Raw genomic sequence first — 14,897 nt, 5'->3', positions numbered from 1 at the left:
AATGTCACTAGTCCATGGCAGCGAAAATCCTGGAAATAAGGCAAGACTGAACTGCGCAGTAGGTAAGGTAGCAGCGTCCGCTCCGTCTGCTACAGTCCACCTTTGATGTACTGTAGTCTGTAGATTGAAGTGCTCATTGTGGACTTCATGCGAACAAATAATGTCACCTGTATGAAGGCCCTTTTTCTTACTGTAAACCTATTACTATAGACTCATCTTGTGGACATTAGTTTTGCTAGTCATTTGTGCAGTAACTATACGCCCATAGAGGTACTGTCCGTCCGATAAATCCAGTAATAAATCACCGCCATAGGTGACATCATTATCTGCAAGGTTGGCTGTGTACTGTACATTACTGGCTTACGGTACTGATACAATGTATACTTTTCACATTACACTAAGCTTCAATCACGAGCAAAAACAATGTCACTAGTCCATGGCAGCGAAAATCCAGGAAATAAGGCCAGACTGAACTGCGCAGCTGCAGTATTATTTAGTAGTATGAATTCTATCAGCGTATACTATACGGTATCGTATACTTTGCAGTATGATTTGTGCACATTTCTAGACGTTGAGTGAATTTGGGATTTTGTGGTGAAGCGTTTTTACCGTATGTGCGTTGCGTTGGTCTGCCAAGAGTAACTCGACCAAGTCTGCCTACTGTAGCCTTGATTTCTCGCCATTGTTTGCGATATAATACTAACATACTGACTGCGACAATCAGGTTGAACAGCTGCAGTACTGGCGTACTTCCAGTCGTGCCAAAACGTTGATCCGCCATGATGTTAAACTTATCCCGAAGACGATTACCTCAAACATTAACGGGTAAAACTAATAGCAATAATACTAATTTCAATTTCTATCCATGCTATGCTATTCTATGTTGTTATTCTATTCTTAATGTTGACTTATATTCTATAGTATCGTCGGTAAGAACGGTAATATGCGGTTCCTCTATCAACGATGTAAGTTGTTTTTACTTAATGTAAACTCTTTTCATGTCGACCTGGCCAACAATGTTGTTTGCCTATCTGTACTTTTATTTAAAGAGCTACCGAGCAGTTTCTACATCATTTTTATCTTCTGTATAGACATGGATGTAGCTGAGATAGCCAGCACTTGCTTGCTTCTTCATTTCATTTTGCCTAATTCTTCCTGTTAGCTTAACAACCAGGTTATGCTATTCCATAACGAGGTTATAGTGATCACGTCCTTACTAAATTGAGAAGTGTATTGCTGTTGCTCGATGGCAAAGTTTGTAGAATACTATATTGACATAGAGAAAGTAGTACATTATGCCGTTACTATACCGTAGATAGGTATGGACGTGTAAATATGGCTACGTTGCTGTCTTTACATTGACTTGAGATATTAAGTTCGACAAGTGCATTTGTAGCCATAAACTACCTGTTAGCAACGTCGAGTTCGTGTTTCTTCCCATGATTCTACCACTGTGCAATTGTGCATAAATCGATAATGTCAGTATACGTCCTATAAATCTTCTTATGCATCTGATACACATGACTAACCCACAGTGATTGGCTTTTATAATCGTAGAGAAAACTACATCAGTTGGTCAAGAGTGGTCGTGGTGGCCGCTCTTCCTACTCTGGTATTCTAGCTACTGTATTTGGTGGCACTGGATTTACAGGACGATATGTTATTAACAGATTAGGTAACATTAATTACAATTTCACGCCTTCTCTCTGCAACAACACAACTTGGACTTATTGTCATTAATAATTGACTTATACTAGACATTTTGTTCATTAGATGAAGTTTTATTGAATATATTACCACAGGGTTGTTCCAATAGAATTTATAGTTAAGAATTTGATTAGCAACTCTACAGTACTGTATTTATAACAATCAGAGAAAAATACAACTTTTTAGTCACTATTTGTTGATCATTCAACAAATACCTATATTCAACTTCATGGTAGTACTTAAGAATATGGCAACATTTACTATCTTCAACAAAGTTTAACACTAGTTTTTTCTCTCATGTTTAGGACGAGTTGGAACTCAAATTATGGTTCCTTACCGTTGTGATGAACACGATATTAGGCATATAAGACTGATGGGTGATTTGGGCCAAATTATGTTTCGGGTAAGATAAGCATAATAGCAAACTCATTAGGTCACATTATGGAAACCTTTGCGACAAGCAACTGATACCTTTTTACTTCGTGTATAATACTTGAAAGTGTACACAGCATCTCTTACAATATTAGCAGTGAAGATGTTGCTATTCCTTTAATTAGTATATCATAAGACAAAGCATAATAGCATATCATACAATATTTCATTAGACCTAAGCTGTGTGCTTGGTAGAATAGCTTAACTAACAAGTGTGTATGCTTTAAAACGTATTATAGTGCCTATCCAAGTGATCTTAATGTATTCTAATTTCACTGTATATCACGTAGCCTTTCAGTTTGAGAGACACCGATGCAGTTTCTGAATTAGTGAAGCATTCTAATGTCGTGATTAACCTAATTGGACAAGACTGGGAAACAAGGTAGAATTAATAACTCCGAATTCGTTTTAATTAATCAGTCATTTCTGCCCTGTCGTGTCTAGATACACTTAATAGAAAACTATGTGTTTATGACAGGAATTATACATATGAGGACGCAAATGTGGAAGGAGCTCGTGCGATTGCCCGTGCATGTCGAGATCATGGTGTTGAGCGTTTAATACATGTTTCAGCTTTAAATGTTGATAAGAACTCTAAATCACATTGGCTCAGATCAAAGGTTAAAAATTAATATGTTTATATACGTTAATAACGATCCATTGGTAAGCAACTACTACTGTGTAAAAATCTTATCAGTTTATCATTGTCTTATCTTAGGCTGCCGGTGAGGAAGCTGTATTGGAAGAGTTTCCTGATGCTACTATAGTTAGGCCCTCTGATATATATGGCCAGGAGGATAGATTTTTTAATTACTATGCCGGTAAGTTGCTTCTAGAAAATGATCTCAAGTTTAAGTTTTTAAATAACGCTCTAAAGAATATCATTTCGAATATTATCAATTTTGAAAGAGTTAAGAATGCTGCCGTTTGGAGTGCCATTGCTAGATGGAGGTCTAAAAGCTACTAAAATACCTTTATATGTAAGCAATAGTATGTGCACTAGCATACATTGATAATCTCTCGTAATGCTCTTGATAGATGTAGTTTCTATCTTAAACCTTACTAATAAATGAATAATTTTAAGGTTGCTGACTTTGCTAAAGCTATTGCCAAAATGACCGTAGACGATACAACCGCTGGAAGAATTTATGAGTTGTACGGGTATGCTAACCAATATTGCTATGATATTAATAGCTAATCATGATTGATCATGACTATAAAGAATATTGACTGATTACATGCTCTGTTGTAGGCCTCATGAATATCTATTATACGATTTGGTGGGAACTATTTTCAGGTATAGTGCAAGGCGATTCCAAACCATTACCCTACCTCAATGGATGTTCAAGTATGTTGGCTTGTTTTTACATCGCTTCAATTTGCTTGATACTGTTGCGATCATTGTTTGCACAGTATATTAAAATAATATACTTCTTTACGGTAGTGCTTTTCTAAGTGTAATGGAAACTGTTGGCTACATTCCATGGTTAACACGAGACAAGCTCATACGGGTCAGCATGTTGTGATATTTCTTTGATTTCAATTACAGTTCTGATAATGTCTTTATCATTGATTGTTTTAATTAGTTTATCATAAATTAATAGCTGATATATTTCGTTTAATAGCAAAATCTATCAGATCGAGTCACTCCTGAATTACCTGGCCTGGAAGATTTGGGTATCGAAAAGACGACTATCGATAAAATTGCAACATTTGTCCTTAGGCGTCATGTTGGAGTCTCTGGTGCAGACATTGATTGGGATCTAGTGAGAAAGTTAAATACACAATCCAGGACATAATGGAATCGTACCTTCCGCTAGAACGTTATAAGCTTGTTTATTGTTATATCATTTATATACAATGTGTCGTAACGTGTGCACCATTGTAGACGATATATATACGACAAAAACAATATCAATGCTATGAAAATTTGCAATTTTCAAGTGTACCTAGTATACATAAACTTTCTTTGCTTTATCATATATTAAACGTAATGTAAACAGCAATAAAAGAATACAGCAATTGCTAAAGACAATTTGGTGACATTGCCTATGTAGACAATTCTCGGTTTTTACTGTTTACAGTATTGTTTACTTATCTAGCAACATAATATCTGTAATTACTAGCTTCCAAAGGTAATTTACATTTGGTAAAATCTTAAGATCTCTTTATTTTCTTTTTACCCTATAGTATCATTAGCAAATAGATTACATTAATTTTAGGGATTTGACAGAGTAATCATTAAAAGAAGTGCCATAGGCAAATTTACTGCCTTGTAAATGGCTATCGTGCTTATAATGCACATACCTGTGCTTTTTTGATCTTCTCCTTCAGTGCACCTACATCCACAGAATCAGCCTTTTTCACATCTAGTATAATTCATAGATTAAATTTATTTACGGACCTCAAAGACTAAGCAGCGATATTTTACGCTTACACAAGAACCAAATTAATAGCGAAGTTATTCTGACCCAAATCGATCTTACTTTTTTCCTTTTTGTGTTTTTTCGGCTCAGAAGGAGGAGTAAAGAGTTTTTCGCGTTTAGCCTTTCTTTTCTCTTTGGCTTCAGCCTGTTTAACCTATAAACAGTTACTTTGTATGAGGAATAGCGATCATGTTAATAACCCACAGACAGTGACATCTATTATATAACCTGTCGTTCCTTTCGCTTCATGAAATGGCGCTCTTTCTTCTTTAAGAAATATTCTCCACTAGCCATTTCTTTATCAATCTAAAATAGCATCATATTCCGCAATTTAATAAATAAACAAAGCTGACTGCAATATGAAATCAAAATAAGTGGAGATGTGATAACCTTTCGTTCGGTCTGTGGCGGCGGGAATGGAGTATACTCCTTCTTCTCAATTTTAACTTTTTTCTTTTTAATATTCACTTTCTTAAACTTCGGTAGGAAACGGTCCCATGATTCATTAGCCATATCAGGGTTATTGGCTAACTCTCTCTTAATCATCATAGCCTAGCATAATCGGAAACAGATCGAACATACTATCAAAAGTCGCGATAAGAATAATAACAGACGATTCTATCCATTGTCTTTAAACCTTTATATTATAAATAGGATGAACATTATTCATGGTGTCAATGATCACTTTTTTCGCCTAATGAAGTTAAAAATATTAGAATGTTTTTATTAGATTTGAAAATTGAGTTTGAATTTATTAGCTTTGCCAAAAGATTATGTACCTGCTTCAACCCTTTGTATGTTCCAAGACAGGCAACTGTATTACCTTGTATCATCAGATAGCAACCAGTGAGTAATTCTAGTGCCTAACAACGAAGACCGATGTATGTACGTACAATCAATCTGAACGTATACGGTAATGCTTACGCTTGCATTATACGAAACAAAATATTAAGGATGCAAATATTTACAGCTAATTTACGATTGGATAATCAAAGATCGTCAGTAAATGATTTTAATACCTTTAATGTTGCTCCATTAGGACCAATCAAACGTTGACGTCTCTTGATAAATCTCTGCCGATTTCTCACTAGACTACCAATTTTAATAATTTCACAAGCCATTCCGTCTTCTAAAATTCTTTTCGCCTAAGGCAGTAAATTATGTTGTCAACGAAGTAGATTCAATATAAAGAATTTTGATTCTAACATTAAAGTATTAAGGTAATGATTTGATTAACCTGTTCGACAGGTACGCTTCTAGCTAGCAATTTGATTAAATCTCGAGCTTTTATAATTACGTAAGGATCCCATGTTTTCCTTGTAGTACTGACTGTCATACTACCCTCAATTACATCTAGTTTACATTTGATATTCTGTAACAGTAATAGGCACCAAGATACGTCATACAAAAGAAGGCTTAATCAAGTAAGAAGAGAATAAATTGTTGAATCAAGTAGCTCGTACGTGTTGCTTTAGGACTTCTTCTACAAGTGGCCAAGCTTCTCTTAAATATTTTTCGCGATATTTAGGAAACAAGGTAGCAAATGAACTCTCTTCTAGTAACCCTTGTGGATTATCTTTTTCGTCAAACGTATCAATCTTCCAGTGATCAATTCCTTCATGATCCCAAGCTAAAAGGGGTGATAATAACAAACTAATGCTAAATACGCTGCAGAATCCATTGATATAACACGTTTACTACATCAGATTTTGCGTCATTATTAAGTCATTTCAAGACAAATTGTCTATCCGCTGTTGTGATAGTAACGAATTTTTTCATATAATGTGTAGTCAACGAGCAAATTATATCCTATCAGTAAACTCTAAATTAGGTCACTAAATTTTTCCCGAGATGCATCTAGTTTTACACGTATAATCGATTTTAAGAATCGACATGTCTGATATAATATTTATTGCCAGTGTTGCAAATACAGTAATACAATCAAGATTGTACAGTATCTTTTTGATGTATAGAGCTGCAATACAAGTTTATTTATAGCACTGTCCATCATTAATAATAAGGATATCTAATTTTAGCATAAAAACTAGGTATGCCTACTCGTGTAGACAGCACAATGATTTATTTCCGAGCTAGGAGTATTGTTAAGTTTGTCAAATGTTGCATAGAGATCAATCGATGAGCATGCTACAGTAGCAGCATGCATGAAGTCAGAGAGAGGTATTATTTCATGGATCAATCTTATATCACAAGTTATAAGCTATATGCTGTTCATTAAAGTAATTTATTAGCCCTGATGTCTATTCTATAAAAGTTAAGATCTTACGTTTATCTTTGCGATATTTGTTCTTTCCTAAACAAGAGTATAGCAATCAATAATTCCATCATTGGTATTTATGACAATAAAATTGAACATGAATGAAATAGTTCAATTGCACAAGCGTTGATATAACAAAATAAATTTTACGCACCTGATGGCTTCTTATTACTAGCATCAGCCTCCGTAGTGGCGCTACTGGATGCCATACTAACGTGCAATTTACTTTTAAACAATCAATTGATTGAAATGGCGGATAGCAGATAGCATTAGAAGAGCGAAAATTTCTGGAGATCTTCAAGCCTCCAATTCAAGATTCAGTTTTGGTGCTGTACTGTACCTCTAGATACAGTACAGAATGTACAGTACAGCGCTGTATACTGTACACTGTACACTGTACGGTACAGCACAGAGATCGTTATAACAGTACTCTACAGTGTACAGTGTACAGTACTTGTTCGACTTTGACTTTCTGAATTCATACTGTACACTGTACAGTACAGGAAGCTGAGCGGACAGTTATGTACTGTAGCAGCGCACGTGCAGATTCATACTACCCACTCTTGGTGTGTATGGGTAATTAACCTTTACTTTATTAAGGTTAACACATCACGACTGAATGTAGTTATAATAATTACAGTAGCCGATTTCACTTTATTAAGGTTAAACCATCACGACTGAATGTAATTATAATAACTACAGTAGCGGATTTCACCACATTAAGGTTAACACATCACGACTGAATGTAATTGTAATAATTACAGTAGCCGATTTCACTTTATTAAGGTTAACACATCACGACTGAATGTAATTATAATTATTGCAGTAGCCGATTTCACCACATTTCACGATCGTGTAGCCTAGAGACCCTTCGAGAGAGAGACATGACAATCTATTGTTAAAATTAGTTTAGCCATGATCATGTCTGGCAATATAACTGTCGCAAAGTTGAAAAAAGTTCAAGAATCAAATGTTAAACTCGATGAATTAAGTTGACAAATTTCTGTCACAATAAATGATTTAACAGTGGAAGGAGATACCACGGAATCACTGCCACAGAGAACTTGCTATAGCTATCAATACCAGCACGGTCCATGACGCGGAATATAGCGTATGGAGTGGATTCTGCCAGTCCTTCAATTATATTATACTAGTAGACTGCCGTGAAGACGTCAGCAGCAGTTTAGGATAAGAACGAATGTACTTTACTGTGGCATAAAGTCTGTACCTAACTAAATGAATTTATAGTGAACAAATTCAATCTAGAACTTGATAGAGTAAGTATAGATGTTAGCCTCTAGTATGCATTATAGTACTGTATACCAGCCATTCTTACCGTACTTTTTAATGTGTAGTACTTTTCTCGTACTTTATCAAACTGCAATCATCACATTTGGTGTAGATACGCGGCTATTGATTCAGCTAACATATCCTGCCTGTACTACAGTATTCATAACCTGTCCTTCGCCTTGTAAAAGTACAATAATCGAAATTTATCCTAGATGGACGACGTGAAACTCGAATTTTGACAGATATTAGCTTCATACAGCACTGTATATTGGTTATGGACATGATAGAAGACAGATAAGATAGGGTAGGATTCGATGGAGTACTTCAGTCAAGTTGACAGACTAAACTAGATCAGACAAAATAAATTCTATTTTAAAATACGAAACTGCATGCAAATTGGAAATGATTACCACAAATAAATTTTTCGTACTTTTTACTCAAAAATTATATTGTTAGTATAGTGAATCAGAAGACAAGGTATGATCAGTAGATTACGCCTGAATAATGTCTCGTCGACCTATTCTAAAATGACAATGAGGATGTTGTTCTCTGCTGAAATCATGCTCGCTTAATTTTAAACATGCCCAAAATTGATAAACATACGGTACTTCTATACACTAATTTTTTACCAAGGATGAAATTACGCTACCAATCTAAGGCTAAGTTTAGAACAAAGCATACGAAAATATAATATTTTGGCAACAGCTGCATCTATCGCAGCATATGCAATCAAATACTTGTAGGATTGACTTATTCAAGGTATGGCCATGAAGATACAGTATGTTAAAACTGGATTAACTTTAATCCAATAATAAAAATCACTTTAATTTAAAATATTGATTGGAAATTACGATATACTACCTGATCGACCGTCGTATACGGCTAGTAGGCACGACCTAATAATGTATAGTCTGTAGAGTAACATATTTTTACAGAATTGAATTAATTATTGTTTTGTAGATTCCGCATTATGTAGATCGGCTGACATTTCAGGAACTAATATAAAAAGTATTTTTGATATTTTAAAGTGAGTCTAAAAGTTTATCGCTTGAATCATTGAAATATAAGATTGATGTAATATGCTATATCTATCGGTAAAGCACAACTTATAGTAACGAATCCTTTACAAAATTTCTGAGTTAATTTTTTCGATTCATTATAATATCAATTAAATTATAGGGCTGAACAGCACTTGAAATCTGTTGCAAGTCGAGATAAAGTAACTTATTTTTCAGCTATCAACATCTGGATTCTATTGACTCTGAAATAATAGCATTTATTGATACTTACATTCTAAATCTGCGACAAATAAAAGTACGCTATATAGGATTGTAAAGCAGCAATTGAGAATTTATTTCTGCGTACAGATAGTTGGATATTGGTGTCGTTATCTATACATTATAAATATGAAAACTCGCAATTTTTTTATCTTAATAATTATCGGAACTATCGCTTTAGTTATATTTTCTTGGCTAACCCATCCGAAACAAACTCCCTGGACTATAAATAACTTTATTAATTCTATGACTACCGAGAAAAAAAAGCCTTCTCTTAATGATACGCTTTCGATATCGTCTACAAAAAAATTGAAGCGCGACGATCGCGCCACTAAAACTCAACCTAAACCGACTAAAAAAAAGAAAACTTTCTCTTTCCCCCCACCATTATATTCTGTTGTTCCAAATAAATGGTATTACAGCAAAACTTTCGATCGATTTGGCCAAAGAAAGCCTAAATGTCAAGCAATACGTCATGGAATTCCAGAAGAAGTGCAATTTATTAAAAAAACTCTATCACTAGCAAGTAACCGTACATATTTGAATGATCTAGTCTTACGAGAGCTAACTGAAGTATGTGACAACAAACTTTATGATTCCTACGCTCACGAAGCGACAAAAAATCAGCGCGAAGAGGAAGAATATCCTATATCCTTCGGAGTATATATTAATGAAGGAGGAGAGCAGACTGAACAATTCTTACACAGGATATATCGACCGTATAATTACTACTGCTTGAAATTATCCAGTCAATTATCAAAGCCATTTCACCAGGCTATGGTTAATATAGCAAACTGTTTAAAAAATGTCCATGTTGTTAAATTGCCCGATGTGGTTCATGACGAGCATAAGAAGATAGATTCAGATCTTCAGTGTATAAAAAAATTGCGAAATTACAAATGGAAATATTACATTAATATCCAAGATAACGACTATCCATTGGTAACTAATCTGAAGTTAGTACAGTATTTAAAGTCTTTAAATGGATACAATGCTATCAATTCAAGAGCAAGTAAAGAAATAATCAGTAAAAAAACGCCTGCTACTGAATCGAATTCAAAAACGCCAAGTAATGTTCCAGCTGTTAATGTTGAGAAGCTGAAACAAGCCACTGGTGGAAAACTCTACGTAGGCGATGACATTTTTATAGCTACGTCGTCATTTTGCAATTTTGTTATTCAAAACTCAATAGCTAGTGAACTACAAAATTACTTAAAGAATGTTCGTAAGCCGGAGATTTATTATTGGGCGACTTTACAAAGGATATCTGATATACCTGGAGGCTATGGTCACAAAGAATCTAGCAAGACTTATGATTATAATATTCGCTTAGTAAAAAAGCGCTCAGATAATATTGCCTGTCATGGAAGTTGGAACATTAACAACATCTGCACCTATGGCTCTGGTGATTTAAAATGGATTTATGATGAGAAACATGCTGGTTTCTTATTTGCGGGTACGTTTAGTATTAAACTGGATCATGTTATTGTGGATTGCATAGAATCTTTTAAAAGGCTATATGCAAAATAACTTTATACTGATGGAGTAGAAATAAATAAAATAAATTTACCCTATTGTAATCGTTTTACTCCTAACAGTATCGGTACTAAATGCTGTGCAATTTATGATAATTTATTTGATATGCATCAAAAACTACCATAAATTATTCGCTGTGAAAATTGATCAATAGAACCATTTCTCGGAGTTACAATAGTTAGATACGTTTGATATCAATAATCGAATGAAATATTAATATTAATATAAGTATGTCGCTTAATAAGCTATAATTAGATATAGAATTTTACGATTTTGTAGAAGAAACATGTTCTCAATGTTTGTCTTTGGAAATGTAGATACTTATGATTTAATCCAAATCTATAGATGGTAAATTTGCCATCATGAATTTTGGAGCGTCGGTGTATATATTCCCATTTGGTTGCTTTATTGTCTGAAACATTTATAGTAAATTTTACAAGATTTTTAAAGCGTAAATAAATTTTAACTAATTAGAATAATTTACTTAAACTGTCTGTATGTTTTTGCTAATAATATCTTACTCAAATAAGATCCTCGTCGTTACAGCATCATAATAAATCGAACAATAGTGCTTTTGGTCAAATTTTAAGCTGATGAATGTTATAATTCGAATTTTACGAGTAGCAGCTAGAATTTTATGTATGTGATCTAGAATTACTGATTTAACTCATTGAAAACATACACTAATGTGCAGGTAATCACCTGCACAAGATCTAGTAACATAAGATACGAATGTCTAAAAAGGAGACCGAATGCAACATTTTTTAGTAGTATTAAGGTGATAAGTGTTACTTTTTCTTTGCCATCAAACTGATTACCTTTCTTGATTATATTTAGTCCGGTATTTCATTTCTAGGAAACAAACTCAGATTATTTCTGATATGTTTTTGATTGTTTAATCCAGATACACATGAATGCTTAACGCCTAGCTTTCAATATACCACTAGTTCGTGAATGAGTAGCACTTAATTTAAACGAAGAAATTTTATAAAAGTGCATATGATAACAGCTAAATCATCTTTTTAACAAAGATTAATGTAATTAAAATGCCGTACAGCAAAATAACTACTTATAGTTGAGATAATATTAAAAGAATCGAATTTAAAAGATTAGAAGTTAATGCATTATTCAATGCAGACTTTCTTAAGCTTCATAACTTTGTAATAGAGTCCTGAATATGCAAATAAACTTCACTCTAGTATTTGTATTTAACATAGCGGTAAATTCAGAATTAAAATTCTCTGAATCTCTCGAGGGAACATTCTCAGCAATTATCACTTTTGGGAAGATGTCAATGCCACACTATGCAGTATGCATCTGCAATAAAATTATTATTTTATACTAATTTGCTTCATATAAATAATCGTACAGACGGTCGACTAAGTATTTCTGAAAGGTTTACATTATGTCCTCTGTTTGATGTCTTAAACCACGAACAACTGTCTCGTAAATGATAATATTTACTATACAGTCTCCAGGATTCTAACCCTGATTAATAAATACTTCGCAATTGTTTCATTGTCAGTCTTACTATGGTATTACTGGGCATGATTAATAAAATAATTAGTTAATACCAGCATAGCTTTTATTTAAAATTTGCACCAGTTCCAGTAATAGTTACCTGCAATCATATGTAGTTATACTATCAAACCATAATGATATTTATTATTTTGTCGATGGGGTTTCTAACTCCGATTAATCTTTCGTAATTATCAAAAATTGATAATCGTTAACAATTGTAGTCTGATTATTTTAACTAATACCACGTAATCTTTTCATAAATGCACATAAAGTGATACAAAAAATGCCTAGAACGTGTATAATCTTCAGACATAACAATAATGTAATCAACTCAGCTGATTAGCACACGATTTTTTGTATTAATTAAATTTTTATATTTGCCCTCTTTCAGTGGCTTTTAAATTTTACATAGGAACAAATGAAATTTAGAAACTCTTCTAGCAATATTTCTTCAATTTTAAAACACCGAGAATCTGTTAATAATTTTTATTCTCGCTACGTATGGGTACGTGGATGTAATGAGCGTGTAATACTATAGTCTCATGCTATTGCTAGTCTCATACTAGAAGCAGTACAACTGCACCATTTCATCTATTAGCCACATACTGTGCCACTGCAATTACCTGAGGTCATTTCAGTGGAAATGTCAGTTTTTTGAGCAGAAATGCTTATCGATCGCACTTTTAAATTTATATTGCGAAACTTAACACTAAAGATAATTATGTACTATATATTGTTAGCAAATTGCTACGAACACAATACAATATTGCTTAAAATATGCACATCCTGAATCAAGAATTGAAATATTTGAGATCAAAAATCAGGATTAAACGACTAGCATAAAATTTTTTAATGCATGCAATGGTATCTCAATTCTTTAGGCGCTGAATCGCTTGAAGAATTTTACCTTTGATAAAAGCTGCAGAATAGGCTGTTAGTCTTATGAACGGAACCTGTTTATTGTATAATCTTAAACTATGACCAGAAGCCTGATAGTCTAATCAGGAAGGACTAGATATAGTTGAACGTAAACGACTATTATTTGATGCCATATAGTAGTAACACAGTAATGAAGTTAAGGATCACAAAGCTCACTTCGTATACGCGGATAGCACTTTGTGGTGTTACTTAATTACGGGACTTTATTTAATTATATGCAAATATATTAAGTCAGGTATTTTATAGGAGTGACTTATAAGAATTAAGAGATCTATTAGCTTGTACATTAATGGTAATGCTACAAAGATGCTATATATAATGTCATATTAGCATATACTTTGGCAGCTCTTTTGTGAGCGGGCGATGTTAGCAGTTTTTAATGTTTATAGATGGTTCGCAAAGAAATATATCTTCTTCACCTTGAAACTCCAGAAAAAGTTTAAGAAAATATCGATAATGTAAACAATTAAGAATAACATCGATATGCTAATGATAGATGCTATTTGATGAAAAAAAGATAAAATCAACAGTAGATACGATGATTGCTACCCTGAGAATAGAAAAATAATTAATCCATTAACCCATGACATTGCAAAATAAGTCTACAGCATATGAATTTTTTCGATATGTTGCAGATTTTTTAGCTAGACATCAACATTAGACTTATCTAACATTGCAAAGCAACGCAAGCATTAAAGCTGACATAGGTACTTCATTTTAATGGCAGATTTGCAGTTTTTGCTTTATTGTATAATAATAAATAGCGTTACAATTGAACCGTCAATCTGATGGAAGTAGGTTGCTTCCACATGGTATTTCTTTTACAGTGAGCAAAGTACATTTTATTTATACTAAACTATGAACGGGATAGAGGGGGCAGACTTCTAACCCGTGATCAAAACTAAATCTAGACTATTCCTCTTATCAATATTTGAATTAAATTGGATACCGCGGTACGTAACCCTTTCGCAATATTGCATACAAAGACTTCGCTAATATTAGTTTTTGGCAAGCGATTTGAATAGCATAATTGTTGTCCTCTAATGCTAATAAAATGACAATGCCAATGATTTCTTCAAAATGATTTTACGTGCCATCTAGATCAGTGTTCATGGCTTATTTATTATTACTGTACATATACATCTTGATGTTCAGGGTCGTTGGTCAAAGTATACTAGCACAGTATCTAATTAGTAATGTAAATAAAGTCATATGAAATAGTATAAACAAATAAGACTCCCAGCAAGTTGAAATTATTGCGCATATGCATTGATTTGTCGCTGTAAGATTTAAAGGTCAGTTCTGCCCTCAATTTGTTACATTCTCTCGGCTAGCCCTAGGTGAATCTGTGTCCATTCCTGGTATCCAATTCTGCAATCGTCTTGACATTCAACATCTTAACACACTACAATAAAATGGCTCTTTATCACGTAGATGTTACGGTCGATAACAGCGTATCTAGCGTGGCTGTAGATTGGTTCAAAACAAATGCAG

The 14,897-nt window shown here is 33.6% G+C and overlaps 3 protein-coding genes across 3 annotated transcripts; 2 read left to right on the top strand and 1 right to left on the bottom strand.

Moving 5' to 3' along the window:
* Positions 1–779: 779 nt before the first annotated feature.
* Positions 780–4,171, top strand: TRIADDRAFT_63506 (expressed hypothetical protein; the record flags this gene model as incomplete). The annotated part of the gene is made up of 12 exons (XM_002108683.1): positions 780–825; positions 922–965; positions 1,558–1,675; positions 2,013–2,110; positions 2,430–2,521; positions 2,618–2,759; positions 2,858–2,960; positions 3,049–3,119; positions 3,224–3,300; positions 3,392–3,436; positions 3,584–3,650; positions 3,765–4,171. 12 exons carry the CDS (start codon positions 780–782, stop codon positions 3,936–3,938), a joined length of 1,077 nt encoding a protein of 358 aa, XP_002108719.1. The 3' UTR covers positions 3,939–4,171.
* Positions 4,172–4,296: 125 nt separating this feature from the next.
* Positions 4,297–7,049, bottom strand: TRIADDRAFT_51950 (uncharacterized protein; the record flags this gene model as incomplete). Its single annotated transcript, XM_002107904.1, has 11 exons — positions 4,297–4,323; positions 4,447–4,508; positions 4,626–4,719; positions 4,794–4,871; positions 4,956–5,117; positions 5,203–5,259; positions 5,345–5,428; positions 5,585–5,710; positions 5,803–5,937; positions 6,029–6,195; positions 6,995–7,049. The coding sequence occupies 11 exons, from the start codon at positions 7,047–7,049 to the stop codon at positions 4,297–4,299; spliced, it is 1,047 nt and encodes a 348-aa protein (XP_002107940.1).
* Positions 7,050–9,536: 2,487 nt separating this feature from the next.
* Positions 9,537–11,359, top strand: TRIADDRAFT_51949 (uncharacterized protein; the record flags this gene model as incomplete). Its single annotated transcript, XM_002108682.1, has 2 exons — positions 9,537–10,863; positions 11,289–11,359. 2 exons carry the CDS (start codon positions 9,537–9,539, stop codon positions 11,357–11,359), a joined length of 1,398 nt encoding a protein of 465 aa, XP_002108718.1.
* Positions 11,360–14,897: the final 3,538 nt, after the last annotated feature.

Source organism: Trichoplax adhaerens, genomic scaffold (genome assembly GCF_000150275.1).
Source record: "Trichoplax adhaerens TRIADscaffold_1 genomic scaffold, whole genome shotgun sequence".
Lineage (NCBI taxonomy): Eukaryota > Metazoa > Placozoa > Uniplacotomia > Trichoplacea > Trichoplacidae > Trichoplax > Trichoplax adhaerens.
Note: the sequence above shows the minus strand (reverse complement) of the source record. Positions and strands in the feature narration are given on the sequence as shown.